The sequence below is a fragment of the Nanorana parkeri genome, unplaced genomic scaffold, assembly GCF_000935625.1.
Source record: "Nanorana parkeri isolate BGI_ZX_2015 unplaced genomic scaffold, ASM93562v1 scaffold311, whole genome shotgun sequence".
Lineage (NCBI taxonomy): Eukaryota > Metazoa > Chordata > Amphibia > Anura > Dicroglossidae > Nanorana > Nanorana parkeri.
The window spans coordinates 555,316-576,366 of NW_017306579.1; the positions used below are offsets into that span (position 1 = coordinate 555,316).

The window sequence follows — 21,051 nt, forward strand, 5'->3', positions numbered from 1 at the left end:
GATAGACTTTACCTCATCCTCATCAAGGGGTGTCTCCTGCCATTGAAATGTTCCCAACCTTTTAAAGTTCCCTGAACCAATGGTCATATTACAGAAACCACATACCTAATCAGGGAAGATACAGCAAATATATTGAACAATCCAAACATCAGTAAAATGTCTGAGGCTAGCTTTTAAATTAGTTCTTCTGCCTGAAAGCAAAATTTCCTGCAATAAAATATCACATTTCATTTGTGTGTCTATTTAAAGGTGATGGTGTTTTGAGACTGTGTCATTCTGAGCCTGCTGAAGGGGTACCCTTGAGGCCCCAAAAGCGCTTGTTACTGAATGGCAATGTGTCATTAAATGGACTTTTGCTGAATTACTTTTGGTGTGCTGGTGACATTTTCTTGATACTATTGTGTTACACACGGTGCCGTCCGTGGTCGCTACAAGCACCCACCTGCCTTTGCAGGTTTACTGTCGTTCCGGTAAGGAGTGCAGCTGGTTTTCTATTTTCGATATGTATAATGACAGCTAATCATAGTCATTGGGAGCACACATCCCCTCTGCAGTGAAGGACCTTTTCCTGACTGCTTATCTAAACGAATAAAAGAAGGAATGTGATTTGTTATTGCTGACCAATTATTTAATAGATATGAGCTCAGGTGCAAACTTTCATGGGTACTGCACTGCCCTTGATGCTTCTCTGCTTCCTTCGATGCCACAAAGGTGGCATTAGATCACTGCTGTATTCCTGACTAGTAGAAAGATCATAGCAGTAGATGATGTTTCCAGATTAAATATCTTGTGCATGGTATCGCTTTAAAAAATCCCAGACATATTCCACTCAACAGTGCTGAAGAAGCTATACAGTTGTGGTGTAGCAGTACATTAGAGGTTTATGATATGTACCATAATTACATCAACACTGGGTCTGGACAATATCTAGGACAGTTATCAAACAACCATGAAACAAAAAAAAAGAGAAACATGGAAATGAGGCTTAAATTATGAAAATGAAATGATGATATTGTTAAGCTCCCGGGCATCGATCCATTGTTGCGTTTACTCATCTGCTCATTCATATGATTAGACGATTTAACGTTAAGATTACCTCTCCATGTGGAATGACTTGTCTAAGATATAGACCTGAAGTCTGATATTGGTTAATTACATCTCTAAAGGGGTTTTCCATCTTAAGATGACTTTAATTTGTTGGCAAACACATGCCGTACGGAAATGTCTACTACTAAACACATTGCTTTTTTTTTCCTCCTAGCTTCCTCTTCTACTTTCCTGTCATATATTTATATAATCAAATAGGGTTATTTATTTGTATTGACCTCTTTTTTGGTGTTGTCTCCTTTGCATATTGCTGTGTCCATAGAGCAGCTTTGTGTCATATGATAGTACATAAAAACAAACAAGTCTGTCTAAACAGTATAACTACATGAAAGAACAGGCTAAAACAAAACAAAACATTTGAAATGGCGTAATAGCTTTTCATATTTTTCTAATGTAAATGGTAAAAATTAAATAGAATATGATACAGTATTTGTCTACAGGAACTGGTAACAATCTATCAATGGGGTCTATTCACGAAGCTGCCGAGGGCAGCCGAGTGAATGACCGATCTGAAGTGAAGTGAGCCGAACACTGTTCGGCTATTCACTTCAGGCTGGTACGGCTAATTTCAGCCGTACATCGGCTGAAATCAGCCTTACATCGGCTTGCTTCGCATGCCGACCCGAAGTGCAAAAGGAGCGGCATTCGGCTCGGCTGTTCTGCTCGGTCCCTCAGAGGTACCGAGCAGAACAGAAAAATAGTTAAAAAGTACAAAAGACGGTTGATAGAAAACGATTGTGCGGAGCTAGCAGTGACAGCTAGCTCAGCCCAATAGTTTCCTATTGTCCGGCAGCTCTGCTGCTGTAAAAGAAAAAAGGAAAAAAAACTCTCCCGGGCGCTCTGGGAGCCTCCCGCTCCCGGCCGCCAAGGAGAGAAACAGGGCTGTGTCTTTTTTTCTTTATTCTGACACGCGATGTCAGAATAGAAAAAAAAAGAGAATTTTATCATTGAAAAGCATTGGGACATTACTATTGGCTATTTCAATTTGCAATAGCCAGTAGTAAACTAGCATTGTATCCGCCCTCTGCTGATGGACCTGATGGGGAACTGCAGCAGAGGGCGGGTACAATGCTAGTTTACTATTGGCTATTGCAAAGTGCTGACTGAAACAAGATATCATATCTGTGTGCCGTTGGAAATTCTATGGTCCTATGTGCATGTCCTATACAGTAACAAAAATTCAATAAATAGCTAGTTTCAAACAGTCCTGAAAAGCATTCCAGACTTCAATTTATAGATCCTGGCAGGGTCATCCCTTTAATGAGGCAGCCTGAGGCTGTTGACGCAGATAGCATCTCTTAGGATCACAGGGAGCGTGGGGGGGCAGCCAGCAGAGAGGCATAGTTGTGTATAGTGGCACAATGCTGCCCCTTTTCCGCCCAGCTCTTAGCAACTTGGAACACTCTGGGGATGCAACTGGATCATGGATCTTATTGTGGAAGTATAGTCATGGTGGTATGAAGTTATAAAGCAGTACTATGGCATTGCTGCTGCTATACTTTTGCTTTAAAAAAAAAAAGCATGCCACATTGAAATGTGTTTAGAAAAAGTTTTCAAATTAATAAATGGCAAAAAATACATGTGACTAACCTCTCCACCATTCTTATGTATAGCCCAACACATACCTAACCAATTTGTCCCTTGTAATCTCTCTGGTAGGGTGCTGCAGTGACAAGCGGATGGTGCCGCATGTATACACAGAAGAGAAAAAGGCAACAGCACACTGATATCTTCCTTATCTATAGGTCTTTATAGATGTTAGACTATCATGGTTTCACAGGAAAACACAACGTTTCACAACTACACCCTTCATCAGAAACGATTATCTAACATCAATAAAGATGTATTGATAAGGAAGATATTGTGGTGCTGGTGACTTAATCGCTTACCTATCCACCAATCACAGAGTGTTCTCTGCAGCGTTATGCAGAGAACACTCTGTAGGACACTGCAGGCTCTTCACAGTGGCCAACATTTTGTAAACAACATGTAAAAGACAGAGTGCAATGTTGCATAAACCAATCATTGCATTGTTCAGAGGATAGTCCTTCTAATAAAGGAGACAGCTTGATGATAGCAGAAAGTATCATGTACTTCTAGTTCAGGGGTGCGCAACTTTGGCCCTCCAGCTGCTGTGGAACTACAACTACAATGAGGCATTGCAAGACTGACAGTTACAGGCATGACTTTGAGAGGCAGAGGCATTTTGGAATTGGTAGTTAAAGCACTGCTGGAGGGCTGGAGTTGCAGGTCTAGATAATAGTTCCTTCGGGCTAAAGATCCAGAAGTGAGTATTTGATCTATGTGTTTTCTACTCCAGATTCTAACCTGTACTGAATTTTCAATGTTGGTTTGTTGGTTTGAGTATTCTTTGAAACAAGTGTTCAGGCTTCAGTTTCAGTATAGAAAACATACACTAATTGAACAGATTAATAATGTTCAGGTGTTATTACTTGGCGTTCTACAAACTTAATTGTGATAAATAGCATTTTAATTCCTGTGAACAGACTCTCAGTCATTGTGTGAAATAAAGAGAAAGGTAATGTGTTTTATTTGTTTAGAGATTTTCCTTAGTTAACTCCAGCAGGAGTCTCCAATAGGTTGTGGTCCTGCTTATCACAAGCCTATATTTTCTACATGGCTTTGTGCAATGAATTCCAATAGCAAACTAGCATTGCACCCGCCCTCTGCTGCAGTTCTCCATCAGGTCCACTACTACTGATTGACAGCAGCCGAGGGCGGGTACAATAGCTAGTTTGCTATTGGCTATTGCAAATTGAAATAGCCAATAGGTATCTAGCAATGCATTCCTATGGCCAAAAATGTAGTTTTTTTTTTCTATTCTGACACGGCTCCATGTCAGAATAAAGAAAAAAAAAGCAGTGCTTCTCTCCTTGGCGGCCGGGAGTGGGAGACTTCCGGAGCGCCCGGGAGAGTTTTTCTTTCTTTCTTTTTTTTTGACGGCAGCAGAACCGCCGGTCAATAGAAAACTGTTGGGCGGAGCTAGCTGTCATTGCTAGCTCAGCACAATCATTTTCTATTTAATTTTTTTCTACTTATGGCTGATTCCAGCCTGAATTGAATAGCCGAACAGCGTTCGGCTCACTTCGCTTTAGGTCGGTCATTCACTCGGCTGCCTACGGCAGCTTATTGAATAGACCCCTAAGTGGTGGGGACACTTTGGTGCTACTACATGGAGTAAAATGAGTCATGATTTGTGAAACTCTCAAGAAAAGGAAATAGTGTAATGTGAACACGTAGGTTTATTCTATAAATAATTTTTTTTTTAAATTGCAATAACTCATAACAAGAAAACTGAATTCGGATTTCATCTATCACTAAAGTTCAATGTGATTGGTTGTTTTGGGCTACGTCCTGCTGCCATTGTCATTTGCACTGCTTTATTGGATAAGCCTTGCACAGGGTGAAGTAGTGGTAGTTAAAGAGATACATAGTTACCTGTAGCTGAGTCAATAGTAAATAGTGATGTTTTTTCTCCAGGTATGATTTCGTAAAGTACTTCTCCAAATATTCCTCCATCTCTGTCTTCAGCTAACACATTGACAACTTCTGTGCCCACTTGAGTATGGCTGCTGATGCTTGTCACATAATTTGTAGTCTCAAACACAGGTGCATTGTCATTTATATCTTCTATATCAACACGAACAAAAACCTGAGCGCTTAAGCCACCCTGTTAGATGTAAATGAAAGACAAGGTTATAAAACTCTATAGAAAAGTGTGTTAGCCTTGAATTAAAAAGAAAACGTGCACATGAACAGCAATTATTTCACACCTTGAATGTTATGCATTTAGAGAAGTAAAGCCAACAACATGCTACACATGGTTTGCAACCTTAAGAGATGAAAAGAGCTCAATAAACAGGGGAAAAAAAAACATCTTACTGGAGCAAGCGGTTTCAGATCTTTGTGTTTAGGGACCATGGACAGATCAAACTGGTACAGGATTCATCCAACAACAAACAAACATGTTAATGTGTATCTAAACCCAACATTTAAAAATCTAAGGTATATTTAAACCCTCACAGAAAAACTTTCCCTTTTTGCTCCCTTTTAGTCTGTTTATTAAACCATCAGAAGCATTTTGCTATATTTGTTTGATATGTGCAAAAAATATCTGTTGATTTGGTCAGAAACTCAGTGCCGCCCCGTGTCCTGTGCATATTTCCTGTGCATGGCTAAGTAGCTGAGCAAAGGGCACCAGGCAGGGCTGATACCACTCAGTTCACAGAAATGCTGGCAGCCCATAACAAAGATAAATGCATTTTTGGCAGATCAATAGGTATTTTTCTGTACTTGAACGGATAAAACATGGGAAAATGTGGATGTATTGGAGAAGTTATGCATATGGTTTTTTTTTTGTAATTTTGTCTTGCGCTTCAGTATATTGCAGCTCACCAGTGCTTAGATAATGTGGCTGCATTCATTTTCTCTGTTCTCTGCTGCTAATCCTGTGACTGATACACTCCCTGTCTCTGGTTGACTATGCCCACTCCACTGTATCTTGGTTGTCATCCAGACTCTACTACAAATATATCTAAATTTTATCACCTCCATTACTTGGAGGATGGGAACATTAGTATCAGTATCAGAAGATGACACTGGTCATGATTTTAGTGCAGCTTACAATAAGTGACAAGGACACTGCATTTCAGCCAAGATCAACAGGTATTTTCTGTACTTGCTAAAACGAATGCAGCCACCACATCTAAGGACTGGTAGGCTGCAATATATAAATGTGTTGTTCTGGGGTATAGATACACTATAGGATGTGTATATGACCTCACACTGCACAAATCCATATCCTCCATGCATTCTCTGGGTCACCCAAAAAATAATAACCCTAAAAAACAACTGTTCCATTTAGCACAATAGGCTTTTCAATTGTCATTGACCTTTTATTTTTTTTTCCCATCATCATCATCAGAATTACAATCATAGCAAAACAAATGATTATCAGCGCTATAGTATATCAATTTTGGGAATATTTTTATATGGACTATATATAAGTTGGAGTGAACATGTTGTATAATTATCACTAAGTATATGCACTTAGAGTTTTATAATATTAGAGATAGCGCAGTGTCTTTTGTTTAATAGAGTTACAATCATGCCATATAAATCACAGAATCACAACATTCTAATCACAATGGGGGGCAGGGGTTATCAAAACTGGAGCAGATGTGCATGGCAAGCAATCAGCTTCCCTCTTCAGTTTGTTCAGTTAAGATTTTAAAATGAAAGAGAGAAGCTGATTGGTTGCCAGACACAGCTGCTCCAGATTTTGTCTGCTCCAGTTTTCATGAATTCCTCTCAAAGTGTGTAAAAAAAGTGCACCTAGCAGAAGTAGGGTGCCAGACGTTGTATGCAAACAGGCTCCTGTGATGGAAGTATGGCCTTGAACAAATTACTTATTCTGGATTCTTACTATGTCAGTTGTGGGAGAAGGCATTCAAATAAATCCATTGGTTTTCCTTATTAAAAAAAATATCACAGCCTAAGGAGTTGTTTTAACTGTAACCTTGGAGAAGTATAAAAACAGTGAGTATTCCAAGATTTGTTCGTCTGGCAAACAGAATTCCCAAAATTTGCCCAATGGGAAAGAATATTATTTGACATTTGCTGTAAATACTGTGAAAGGTAAAGATTATTTGTCAAACTGCCAAGTAGCTATGACTTGGAAGTAGTGGTAAGGATGCTTAGCTTACCATTGTCTCAGTGACAACCTCTACCAGTTCTTTAACCATGATTCAGGAAATGAGTCTTCAGGACAATCCAGAGGATTTTTCTCTTTATATTCTACATACCAAATTTCAATTGGATTTAGATATTTGCATTACAAATATGTTCAATTTCTCACTAGCTAAATGAATGCATATTGGGTAAGTGAGACTGAACTATAAGCATAGATAAAAAGAAATGACTAGGAAATGTACTCAGTGTCCAAATAAGCACAAACCCTATGCAAAAAGTAAAATAAAAAACAACATTTAGCAAACGGCTATTCTGAATGTGTTGTCTGTATTACGTGCAGAATAAATTTGCATGGTTTTAGAACATTTCATATTAGTGAAAATATTTTGCTGTATAAGCAAACATTGTATAAGTTACTAAGGATTCCAAGAGAACTATGGGTTAGCTAGAGAAACAGCTCAGCAGTAGTTACCTGCCTTTTGGCTTGTTTGTCTGACTGCAACCTCAGATGGAGCTATCCAATCATGTCTAAGTTATTTTTCTGTGTATTCAACTTCAGCCACAGAGCTCTCTAAACAAAAGGGTTTTTACAAGAAAGGAGCAAAGGAAACAGAGGAAAGCATGCAAAATGAACATAGAGCTCCATCAGCTGGTTGAATATAGGAGTACATAATATATACATATCCAATACTGATATTTTAAATGGTTCACTTTTTTAGCCACTAATAAATAAAGATATTACATAAAAAACATACAGGGCTTTCTTATAAGAAACTGCATCTTAATTTTAAAGCCTCTGAAGTCTGGCTATAGTGTGTACGCCGTCTTTTGTTCGTGTACATGCAATTTAATCTTCACTGTCCCAGAGTGTCCCTGAATGGCTAACCCGAATTCATATAACCAGAGGTCCTGCACACCGTGGAATAAGGGGTTATAAACAATCTTCAGAGGAAAACCAGCTTAAAAAGCAGAAGAGTGATCTCAGACGCTGATATCCAGCAAGCTTGATGTGCAAAGCCCCTTTCTCTGTTCTTTTCCTCTGATTCCTGACCATTAGGGTCAATTAATGTTACTGAACTATTGTGTGAAGAAAGCAGAATTGGCTAGCTTCACGATGTCCATGTGACATAGTAAGGTGGCTAGCATGATGTAAAAACTAAAAAAAGAATCAGTATTCACATTGAGTTACTCTGTGAAATTTATTTATCTGTGAATCAGAATAACATGGGAATAAAATAATGTTCATGATGTCAAGGATCAAGAATACACATCTGTGATTCATAGATAACCAATGAAAATGTGTTGAGGGCTGCAGTGAGGTCATACAAAATGAAGTAAATAACAAGAGTCATATGCTAAAGGAAGCAGTGAATCTTCCTTCAGCTTCAGGCTCTTGACAATGGCTTTGTAAATATTTCTCTTTTATATTTGATATGCTGAACTGACTGCCTTTGGACCAGCTTATCACCATAGGTCAATCTTGAGTGGAAAACATATGGAGTAACTGTGAGAGAGCTTTTTCTTTTACCTTTCCATCTGTGAATATATGCTGGATATAAGTTAAGATAGTGACCATTATGTTTAATGGGAATATCACATTAACCAAGATCTTAGACTACTTTAACTAAAATTATCATTTGTAACCCATTACTAGATCGTCTTACTGTGGGTTTACAGATAAACAAAAGTAGGCTATTTTATTCTGTAATGCTATGAATGGTGTTATGTCAAGCTGGTTGTAAATGGTGCTAAATTAATCTTCCACAAAGTGTACAGTCAAGTGGAGGGACTAAATGAAAGGGCAAACAGCTGTAAATACAGCTGTTCCACTTGGATGGGCAATCTAGGTCTTATAAAGAAAACAACATTTTCGGGACATCTGAAATGGAACGTTTCAAAAAAAGTTGTAGTTGGATCCAAGTAGCATGTGTACTGACTTTTTTTCAGACAACTCAGCACTTCTGTAGTAAAGCAGTATGTCTGAAATTGTTCTAATCAATGTATATTATAATAGACATATAGAGGGGAATTCATCAAACCTGCAGCAGACAGACTCAGAAGCAGTTACCTATGGAAACCATTCAGCTCATATCTTCCATTTTCAATGCTTGGATACTATGGGCAACTGATCCAGGTCTTGTCTGCTCCCTTTTTAATGAATTCCACCCAAAATATGTTTAGGCTTTGTTTGGGCATCTCAAAGCAACGTATATTTTTCATATTTAAATTTTCAAGCTCCTTTCAAGCTGAGATTTGTTCACTCTGCTTTGAATGTAGCTTATCTAGCATGACAGGGAGAGATAATACGCGTTTCGTCACAGCAGCTGCAACCCCCTGAGGACGTCGACTGTGACGAAACGCGTCGGGGCGGGCCCATTCCATGTGATACCACGATCAGGAAGTACATGCTTGGCGGACGCTGGATTTGGTGCTGTGTTTGACCGGCCGGTTTTTGCTGTTTTAAACTGTGAGTTTTCTATGTTTTTTTAAATATTTTCCAGGGTGCTTGGAAGACGAAAGTCGTACAACCTTACAGTAGAAGCGGTTGCAGGCGGCCCATACACCTGCCGATTATCGTACGATCATGGGATCACCCACAACTATTGTACGATAATCGGCAGGTGTATGGACACCTTTAGTGTATATTAGGCCCCATTCACACCTACAGTATATTTCAGGTGTGATTAGAGATTCCTGTGTCAGGAACTTGCGTTTTCCTGCAGCTGGAATTCCTAATCTGCTGTTTACAAGCGGCAACTATTATAAGATAAGAATTATCATAAGATTATTTAAGAGGGTGTGTTTAGGGGCGGAGTTAAGGCCGGGGCAGGGTAAGGGTTAGGTGGGGCAACTGGTGGCTATTGACTCTTAAGGCCTGGCTAGTAGCTCAGGACTTGAAATTTTGAGCCCTGCTCTAAAGCATTGTGGAATCGAATTTGTAGTAAATTTAGCTATATGTAATAGGACCAGGTACCACCTAGACAACAATTTGTAGTTTTCCAGGGCATAGACATTTTGAGAACAAGATTTTGTTGATTCCCAGATTTGAGTCCATTCCTCTGCTTCCAGAGTTTCGCGCAGCTCCTTGAAGTTTATCTAGGTAGTAATGTAGATAAGGTAGATGTCAAAGTCAAGAGAGATGAGTACAGGAGAGATATTGTTCCATTTGAGTGTAGATAATTCCAATATTCGTATTCAAATGCTTTGAATGAGGAACTAAAGACGAGGGGGGAGTAAAGATGATTGTGTTCATGACATAGTGGGTATCAAGGTTTTAAAAGAGCTTGGAATGGTAGTGTTCAAATTGCTCCTGAAGAGCAGTAAAGCTTTTAATGACTAAACCTGCAAACAATTTATATCGACAAACCCTAAAGATATGAAGATTTTTAAAGCCTGGAGTGAAAGAAAGGTTATAGGCAACCAAATGTAGATGTAGGTTGGGGGACATTCAGTTTTTCATATATTTAATATCATCACAGATTTTTATTCAGTAGGATGTAATGGGATTAGTGATGTTTTACCAGTCTTTACCTATAGCAGGCTTTCCATTCTAAGAAGGTGTAAGTCAGTAAAATGAATGCTAACCCAGAAGGGGAGTTTGTAAGTAAAATTATATTTCATAAGCTGGACCAGCTGCGATGCTTAGTAATATTTGGAGCTATGGGGGACTCCCAAGCCTCCAGAAAGTCTTAGTAGGTAAATTGTGGCATTAGGAAGCCTGGGTTTCTTGTTATGCCAAATAAATGTATTAATCGTACATTGTAAGAACTGAAGAATATGAGAAGGAACCTTAACCAGAAGGGCCCAAAAGGAATATAATAGTTTTGGAAGTAGTGTAATTTTGAAAGCTGCTATACATCCAAAACAGGACAAATTGTAGCGATTCCAGGCTGTAAGAGGTTATCTGGCTTTCTTTAGCAATGCTGGGTAATTTGCTGAATAGAAAAACTTGTCTTTAAACAGAGTAGCATCCGTCAGGTTTTAATTTCTGTATGTGACTCCGGAGGGTAGATATTGTATCTCTGTTGGCACAACTTCAGCCTCTGTACATCTGCAGTTATCACAGAAAATGCTATTAACATCAACCAGCTGGATATATATTTTTACTAGGGTTGCACAGATACCAAGTACAGTACTCGGTACAAGTACGAGTACATGTACCGATACTTTTGAGCTCCAAGACTACACTAGAGACAAATTAAAAAGTTAGGAGGCAGCTGTCATTTGTAAGGAGCACACAGAGCTCCTGGGATTTGTACATCTCTGTTTTAATGTACGATTTTGTTTTGATAAATATAAATAAAGGGATGCACAGATACCAGTTTTGCAAGTAGGAGTACTGGTACTTGCCAAGTACTTACAAGTACGAGTACTGATACATTTTTGTTTATTGTCATGTGACAGTTTTTCTAAAACAATACAGACTAATGATTTCAGGACAGTGGTGGAGTGCCAGAGCCAGGTCCCAGCTGCAACCGCTGCAACCCAGGTAGTTCTCATGAAAATGCCAAATTTTTACCTCATGCTGAGTGATCATGGTGAACATACATTCAACCTGTAAACCACTTCCACATCAGTGTCCATGAATAGTACATGCAAATGGGCTAATAATCACACTGTATCTCTTCTCAAACTGACCATAAGTCCAGCCAGTAGCCACACAAGTAAAAATTACCATCTGCCATTTTGGGTATTGGCTTTGTGTAATATAAAAACAATCAATGATGTCTCACATCTGCAGTGTAATAAAGAGAAGATTCAGTAGAAGAAAATCCACTAAAATATGTACCAGGATTATCATACAGTTGTAGGCAGATTTGTTTACATTAGGACATTTATTATAGCATGCCAATGCAGCAGGAAGACTGTTAATGTTTATTATGGCAGGTATGCAGTTTGTCAGTAGAATTTATGAGGTCTGTCAGGTTTAGGGGTTCTGAGGAAGCTTGTGTTAGCACTTTTCAGTGTTGATTAATTATATATACAAACGTTCCTCACTTCTCCATTCATTAAGACAACTGCTGGTAAAAGATAATGTTTTATAGCTGCATAAAATAAACAACCCTGTATGTGTGTTTTTATGTAATAAACAGGGCTCATCAAATAATATAAGCTGCTAATATAACAAGCACATGCATATACCGAGTAATTACAAGATATACTCCAGCCAAAATTTAAAACTGAATTGCACACAGGGAGCATAGCATTCATAATAATATGTTCAGATTTTCAACCAGGCACAGCTGTACTGCACCCCATTCCCCCCTGCATGTTATGCTTTCTGACAGCTGAAGTTTACTTTTCTATCCTATTCCGAAATAAAAAAATTAACCAATCTAGATGTTATGAAAATCATTTTGACTGGGTTTTGAAAATGCTGTTTTGGTTATTCGGGAAAGAAGCACGCACTCTGGGGCTCTACTGAAGTAAAAGACCTTGGCTTTTTCCATTCTAGATTTCTTTGCCTCACCTAACTGCATGCACAATTTCTAGAACCAAAGAACACTTTATCATGGTTTCTCCTTTCTTACTTTTCAGATTTGAAAATGGTGAACTAATTGCTTGAAGAAGCATGATAATCTATATATTAGGGATAGACCGATACCAAGTACAGTACTCGGTACAAGTACAAGTACAGATACTTTTCGAGCTCCAAGACTAGACTAGAGAAAAATTCCAAAAGTTAGGAGGCAGTTGTCATTTGTAAGGAGCACACAGAGCTCCTGGGATTTGTACATCTCTGTTTTAATGTGTGATTTTGTTTTTATAAATCTAAATAAAGGGATGCACCAATACCAGTTTTGCAAGTCCAAGTACCGATACTTGCCCAAGTACTTAAAGATGCAATTAGTGATACATTTTTTTTATTGTCATGTGACAGTTTTTCTAAAACAATATCAACTAATGATTTCAGAACAGTGGTGGAGCACCACAAGCATACAAGCATCGGTATCGGTGGAGTACTGGTACTCGTGCAAATACTCCGATACAAAAACCGAGTACCTGTGCCGCGTCCGCCATCTTCAAGGACCCAAAACCGCCGCACACAGGACCTCCATAGCATCTTCAATGAAACAAGATGGCCGCAAACTCCTCCTCCACGGGCGAACGGCCGAAAGTAAACTCCGCCTCCAAGTCCACCCACTATGGGGATACAAGCCTTAGTTAGCAATGGCATGATCTAAATATTTATTTCATTATTCAATGCCTTTTTTTTATATTGTAAATTTTATAATATAAAAAAAGACATTGAATAATGAAATGAACTGAATATTTAGATCAGTGAATATTTAGATCAGAACAGTATATTATTGTATAGTGTGGCACAGCTATATCCAATTCTGTATACCTGGCTTTATATTATAAACTTTTTATAATATAAAGCCAGGTATGCAGAATTGGATATAGCTGTGCCACAATATACAGTGTTCTGGTCTGGAGTCTGGACATGTGCTCATCTATTTTTCCCACTATGGGGATACAAGCCTTAGTTAGCAATGGCATGATAAATATTCATTTCATGTTCATGTTCTTCATAATATTAAGACACTGGCCTAAAATCATGATTTTGTATTGCTTTAGAAAAAATGTGACCTGTCCCTTTAAGAAAAAGTATCTATAATTGGTATCGGCGAGTACTTGAAAAAGTATCGGTACTCATACTCGGTCTTAAAGAAGTGGTATCGAAGCATCCCTAGTGTATAGAGATCATTGTAAGATCTTTATTGCTCCCTCTCTCATGTCTCAACTCCCTAGCAATACCTGGATAACAGCTGTGAAAAATTTACAGATCGCTTTTACCTTCAGCAGTCTGTGTCTGTGATTACTCTGACTGGCTATAGTAACATCATCCTTCCTGTCTCAAATGGCTAAAATGTTTCTTCATCTGGCTTTCCCATATATTTACAAATGTAACAACCAAAACAGTTTTATAAAAATACAATTTTATTAGAAGGAAAATGTTATTAGGTCCTTTTTGCTAAAAGGTGGATGCTAAACGACCAGAAGATGGTATGATGGCAATTTCCAAATAATCAAGTGATCCTCAAATGTATAGCCAGATTTATAGCAAAAGCTAACTGCTGTAGCATCCTGTAACATGTGATCTTACCTGTCTGTTATCTTTTATATGTATTTATATACTGTACATATAAATATGATCAAGTCGAAATTGATATGGACAATCTGATGTTTGCATCCTATATTCTCTAATTTTAGCTGTGGCTCCAATGCCAATAAATATATCTGGATATTATTAAGCTTTATAACAAATGTTTCATCTGTTGGCATTATTATTTTATATACTTTTCCAATGTGTTGCAGTCATTGCAGACTCTGCCTACCCTATGATGGCTCCAGTCTCCCTCTTTTTACTCCAGTTGTAAATATTCCCTAAGCATCTCCAGTAGTCTAACTTCTAAAGTGTAATTACACACTATTAGATGTGAGTACTTGATGCTGTCTGCCTGCAATGCAACAATAAATTGTAAAATAAAGTAATTTATATTTAATTAATGTTTCCTCATATACGTTATGAAGAAAATGTACTTTACCTAAAGTCTGTGCTGTGTACCTTCCTCTCTATCTGGGTACTGTTTCACCACATTTAAACTTTCAAGCCAAGTTTGAATCAAAATAGTGACCGTAAGAAAATTTTTAGTAACAACATTTTGAATCATCAGAATAGAAAAAAAACAAAAATGTTTTGCCCATTGGAATGCATTGCTAGATTCCTATTGGCTATTTCAATTTGCAATAGCCAATAGCAAACTAGCATTGTACCCGCCCTCTGCTGATGGACCTGATGGAGAACTGCAGCAGAGGGCGGCTCCCTGGTTCAGTGTCCCTGGTTAGCTCCCTGGTTCAGATCAGTGTCCCTGTTTAGCAGGTAACCAGGGACGCTGATCTCTCTGCAAGTGGCCGGAGCCAGCCGTAAGATCACGGCCGGCTCCGCCCAGCTGTCAGAAGCAGGCTGTCGGCCAGCCAACCCCCAAGTGTTTGTGAGAGGCAGCAGGAATCAAATAGTCAGTCTGTTTGGGAATACCTCTCCTGCACAGCAAACAAGCACGGTATGGGGTTCCCAGATCACCAAAATAATAACAAAAGGGAGCAGAGTGTACTATAAGAATGTCTGAATGGAAGAGTGAACTACTGAGCAAGTAGGCTATAATCCCTGTATGCATTGCAAGGTTTCATATTCAATTCAGAGCGGACTGCACATTTTATTGTTACCTTAACCAGTAGTTCTTGTCATTCAGATTATGTTGTGCTTTCCTCTTTTTGTTTCTCTTCAGATGCAAATATTTCTAAAGTGAGGCTTTGAGCTTCCCCTTATTGAAAAAGGTTAATGTTTTTAGCATATATTTACAAATCTCTTTTGAATTAGAAAAAATGACCTGACATTATACGAAACATCTGTTATTTTTCATGTATTACTGTCTCTTTAGCATATACAAAGATCAAGCTGCTCTGCAATCACGTAGTAATTAATTCAGCAGAGCGCTTGCTTATGTTCAGTCTAGCGGTATAATTAGTTAATGTACATTAGTTAACTTCTATTTCCTGGCCTATTTCAGATAAAGGTATACACTAAAGTATCCTATACTTATTGTAAAAGAAGAATACAGAAAGTAAAATGAAGAGTTGTGTTCCCCTTAGTTCCATCCTAATATAGAGATTTCAAGTTCAGAATTATAATACATAATGTTGAATAGTTTAGAAGGGAGAAGATATAAATGCCGGTGTTGTAATTTAAATAAAATGTTTATCTGTAAAATAAATAAAGAATACATTTGAATGATGGGCCTCTTGAAGATGGCTGCCACATTAAAGGTTTCTATCTCAGTGTTTGGTGTCCCTCTTCCTCGCAGTCCACAAGTTTATACCATCTCTCCCTTCCCCTGGGAATGCACACACACACATTGAGGGGAATTTATCAATACTGGAGTAGACAGAATCTGGAGCAGTTGCCCATGGCAACCAATCAACTTCTCTCTTCAGTTTCTTCAGTTAAGATTTGAAAATTAAAGAGAGACGCTGATTGGTTGCCATGAGAACTGCTCCAGTTTTTGTCTGCTCTTGTTTTGATAAATTCCCCTCATTGTGTTTTTATAAGAATTAAACAATTTTTTTAAATTCCCTTCAGGAATAATCATGTGGGCCTTTGTCGCTGTCCTCACTATTATAATATGAGGCCAAATATTGTGACATCATCAACAATAAAATGGATATTACTATTTGTTTTAAGATATTGAAGATATTCTTTTGTATAAAACTGCCTATTATATAATTTCCAAGCTAAGTTTAATCATATCTGGTTTTTACTGAACACATTAAATATTTTATTCTAACAAGCAAAATCTGGGAGTACATATACAAAAAAATGTTTTATGATTTTTGATCTCCGTACTTGACTTGTTCCATTATGTCAAATGAAGCTCTAAATTTTGCCTTGGGTTGCAATTACATTGTGTTTTTGCTAAGCCAATACTGAATGTGTGTGAAAACTGGCACATAGATTTACAATAAGATGTTTTTGCCATCATGAGGCTTCAATGGCAACCATACTACCAACAGAGGAATCAAAGCTGTGTTTGAAGAAAGAATGAATATGTGTGTTTAAATATATTTTGGGTGGATTGAAAGTATGAGAATTACAAATAATATTACTGTTACTTTATGCCTTTAGTCTTGGTAAACAAAAACCTCTAAACATAATAAATATAAAAAAGGTCTGTATTTCACATCAAATGTTATACTTAGAGACAGGTAATTTCAGTTGGTCACCTAGATGAGATATGACCCTAGCATTATCTGCTCGGGAGCTAATGTTAACTGTTTTAAAAAATAAATAAAGAAAATTAAATATATATAAATATCATTAACATATATATTTTAAAAAACAACATATCTAAAACCATCTACTTGCAAACTGCTAGTGGACCCGGTTTTTAAAGATCAAATCACTTTTACCCACAGCAATTTAAATATAAATGTTTTTAATACAAGCTATAGCCCTAATGTGTGCCCTTTTACCCAGGACACAGGCATGTTTTAAAAAATATTTATCTAGCAAATTTGTTACCTCAATGGCCTATGTTGGCAGGCTTTGGACAGGTGACAAAGGCATCAGTTTGACATCAGTGTCATAATTCATTGACAGGTACATTAGATCTGTAGTTGACCCCAAGGTTGCTTGGATTTTACCTGCTTTAATCTGGTTTTGCGTCCCCATAGACTTTTATGGAAATAAGAAATCCCCTAGTAGTAAATAACAGTGCATGGCACGGGCCCTAACTCAAGCCCAAGTATTCGCTTTCTGATAGTTACAATTCAGTGGCAATGCTGGCACATTGCCTCCCCCATCCCATGCCACCTAATGTCTTCCTCCCTGGCTGTGTACCCTCATCCTCTGCTGACTAAAGGTCCCTACTCTACGTGAGGCAAATTAGAGAACCTGCCTATTGACTATTGCCTGCAGCCAAATGCAACATGTTTGTGGGAAGCATACCGGAAGAGCAGACACTCTATATTCATCGGCTAAACTTAAGGAAAAATTACCCTTGCTTCACTTTTAGCCAGATAATCATACCACTAGCAGGGGGGGCAATTTTTAGTTTACTGACACCTGCAAAATGAGTTTCATTTCAAATAATGTATAGCTCATTTTTTAATAGTTAGACAGCCATTCCAAACATTTCAGCCATATAGTATATTTCCAGACAAATAAATACAGTAAATAAAAGACCTTATTTTTTATTTAATGGGATGTTTTGACAACCATTTTGATAATGTCTTATGGGACATGAATCAATGAATGTTGACCAATATTCCACAAAAATTGAATCTAAACAAAATGACATTTGCAATGAAAATGGTAAGTTTTAAAATATATCCCTTACTGTATTTTATCTTCGTAAACAGGTAGTCCCTGTTGAGGTGCTATGGGTCAATCAACTCACAAAAATAAACACCACCTAACTACGGGCACTTAGCTTGTAGATTGCTGTTTTGAAACCAATCACATTACTCCTTTTATTTCCTGTTTACCTGTTATATTTCAGGTCAGGTTTACCTCTGGTTGAATTAAGAGTTCAATAATCAGCTCTTTGATATAAGATACGTAAGTTGACATGTAGACAAGTTCCAATTATTCTAATAATATGCAATAATCTGTGAGAAATTACCAAAAGTAAAACCATGAATTGTGATGTGTAGTTTTTAGATAACTCAATTACAGTTTATAAGCTTACCTGGTCTTGTGCCTTCACCAGAAGGCCATAGCTCTCAAGATCACCTTCTCGGTCAATATCTTGTGACACACATACACGACCTGAATCCCGATCAATAAAAAACTTCTGAGATTCCTTCAAGTTATAAAATTTCTCATACAAAAAATAATGAACTTGACCAAAAGATCCCGAGTCGGCATCTGTTGCTTTCACCTGGAGAGACACAGAAAAGATGTCTTGTATAAGACTGAAACTCTTTTCAGAACACTGCATTAAAAGGAACACATTACATACTGAAACAGCAATAATTGTGCGTTGTATAGAAAACAATGGGGCTAATTTCTGAAACCTCATGCACATCTAAGTTGAGCTGTAGTCCCTTATGACCAATCAAATATAAAGTTCTATCTTAATGCAGATGGAACAAATAACTGTTAACACTTAGTTATCAAATATCATTCTTTTTTGTTCTAGTTTTCATAATTCAGCCCCAGTATCTGTTCAGAAGTGAATGTAGATGTAATATTCAGACATCTGTGTTTCAAAATCATTTGTAATAAATATCTGTATATCCCGTGCATATATACTAGAATACATTTTAGATTAGGAATACTTTGTAAAATACAATACACAGTACACAATGTAGAAATTTTAGTAGTCCAAAAGTACAGGTATCTTTTTCTTTATTATTGACATTATATATGAAGATTCACCTTGTAGGCATCGTAACACACAATTATTATAGAAGCAAACATGCAGCTACAGTAAATGTTTTCCCATATGGCATTTTATAAGCTCTTGTTATCCCTTTATCATCATTCTTCTATTAATCCTTATCCTTTAAACCCATTACTTCCTCGGTGATGCTAAGCATCTGAAGTGTAACAAATAAATCAGATGCCCTTAGCAAGGAAAACTTCAAACTTGTGTGCTTGTTCTGAGACTTGAGGTTGATTTACTAAAAGAGTAGAGGCTTTTCACTTAGCAAAGCTTTTGTTCAGCTTAACCAGTGTGTATTTATGTAGTTTAGTAAAATCAGTAAAGCTGTGTTAATTTTGAATACCCAATCATGTGCAAGGGAAATTAAAAAAAAAGATTTTTGCTTCTACATGTATACACAAACGAACACAGCTTTACATTTTTCACTAAGCTAGTAAACACTCACATTACAAAGCAAGGAGTCTATATTCCTTTAGTAAACCAAAGTAGTGATTCACTTTGCAGGAAAGATGATGGAAGAGAATGGGCACTAGGAAAATGATAGTTTGATAACTAGCAGTTTTAGAAGGAGTCAGGATAGGCAGAACAGGTATTTCTCCCATGTCAGGTCTGCTTTACTTCATACAATGCTGTTCCACACCAATTTACTAGAAGATTGAATATTTTTTAAGAGTTGCATGAGAAAACACATCAAGTGTTGTCTTCTGGAAATATTTGGTATTATTTCATTATTAAAGTGACATTAAAGGATAATTTTTTTCCCTCCCCCCCATGTTAATGTCAACACTTACCTTAAAATGATGTCTCTTAATCCGATATTCCTCTTCTTTCCCCATGTTTTCATCTGTCCCTCCAGCGGTGCGGCGGCTCTCCGATCCAGCGCGGACTCCTCTCTGCTTACAGGCACTTCTGATCCAGCGGTGTCTGCATGCGGGTGCACGCGTCCATAGGCTTACCTTGCGTCTCTGCTCGTCTCCCAGCCGAGAATCCGAACTGCACATGCGCCCGCCCCAAGATCCTTTGCGGCCGCACAAACAGTTCTGGACTCTCGCCGCGGGAGTGCGCAGCGATAATGAGGTCAGTCAAAACCACTGTTTAAGCGTTTTTTGTTTATTTTTAAACTTTTTGCCTATATATATAGGCAAAAAAACGGGAGGCTTTAGAACCCCTTTAAACTCAGGTTTTACAGCAACCACACTTATTTTGCTGTTCAGCAGTAAGACACACCATCTAAAATGAATCATATCATATAAGGAAACCACCCAAAAAAAGATTTACAAAATCTGGCAACCATGGTTGGATTCTTCCGCTTCTCTTCCGTTGGGGCCCTCCCCTCCAGTGATGACTTTGTAAATTCTCTCATGTTGCATGGGGAACTAACACTCCCTCTTTTTCTTGTTATTTCACTGGTCAGTACATACTGTTTCGGCACTGAGCGGAGTATGGAGAGCTTAAGAGTGTATTTATGTGTGTGATAAGGATGTGTTGCAGATTTAATAAGTATGTGTTCTGGTATGTAAGTTTTTGGGCGATTTGAAGTTACTGTTACCTCCCCTCTCCCATCTCTGGTCCGTCCCCTCTCCCCTTTCTAAGTTCCCTTCCCTTATCTCTTCTTCCCTCCCCTATATTCTCTCTTACCCCTCCCCCTTGTTTTTTCCCTTTTCCTAGAAGGATGTTTAGTTATGTTGCATTATTCTTTTTATAGGGCTCTGCACAGTGCCATTTCTCTGGTATCTTCTCCTAGTGGTTGCTAATACTTGTTGCTAATCTCATCTGAAATTGCATTATGATAGCAGTAAAAAATACACCGGCGGGGAAAAAAGTTTGAACATATATATTTATATAACCCCCAATTTCCTTACAGGAGAGTGTATTGTCAATCTTTTTCTGTAGAGGTCCCTGGGAATGCTGAGTATCCCAAATCCCATGAGAAAATGCCTCGGCACAGTGCAGGGAAGTTTTCTCAAGGCATCTGGGATCCTTATCATTGGCAGGATATAATTGGTGAAATCACTCTCACAAAGGTACCGCAGGCAAAAGCTGGGGGTAAGGTAAGTATTTTATGTATACTTTTTGTTTTTCCCATAGGTGCATTTTTTTACTGCTCTCATACTGGGATTTCAGACGAGCAAAGGAGACCTGATGTAATAAGTGGACCTTGCCTTTAAGTGCTAGCTAGTTTTCTCTATGAATTCTCTTTCTGGTTGCAGTGCAGTCCAAGCTAACTTGATAGGAAGATTAGATATTTATCTCGTGTCATAGTTATGCAAGCTTCACAACA

The 21,051-nt window shown here is 37.9% G+C and overlaps 1 protein-coding gene across 1 annotated transcript in view; it reads right to left on the bottom strand.

Moving 5' to 3' along the window:
• DCHS2 (dachsous cadherin-related 2) overlaps positions 1–21,051 on the bottom strand; it is a 242,221-nt gene that overhangs the window by 82,432 nt on the left and 138,738 nt on the right. Inside the window, 2 exon segments of the mRNA XM_018557926.1 lie at positions 4,567–4,834; positions 18,072–18,263. Of these exon segments, the coding sequence (XP_018413428.1) occupies positions 4,567–4,834; positions 18,072–18,263 (460 nt within the window).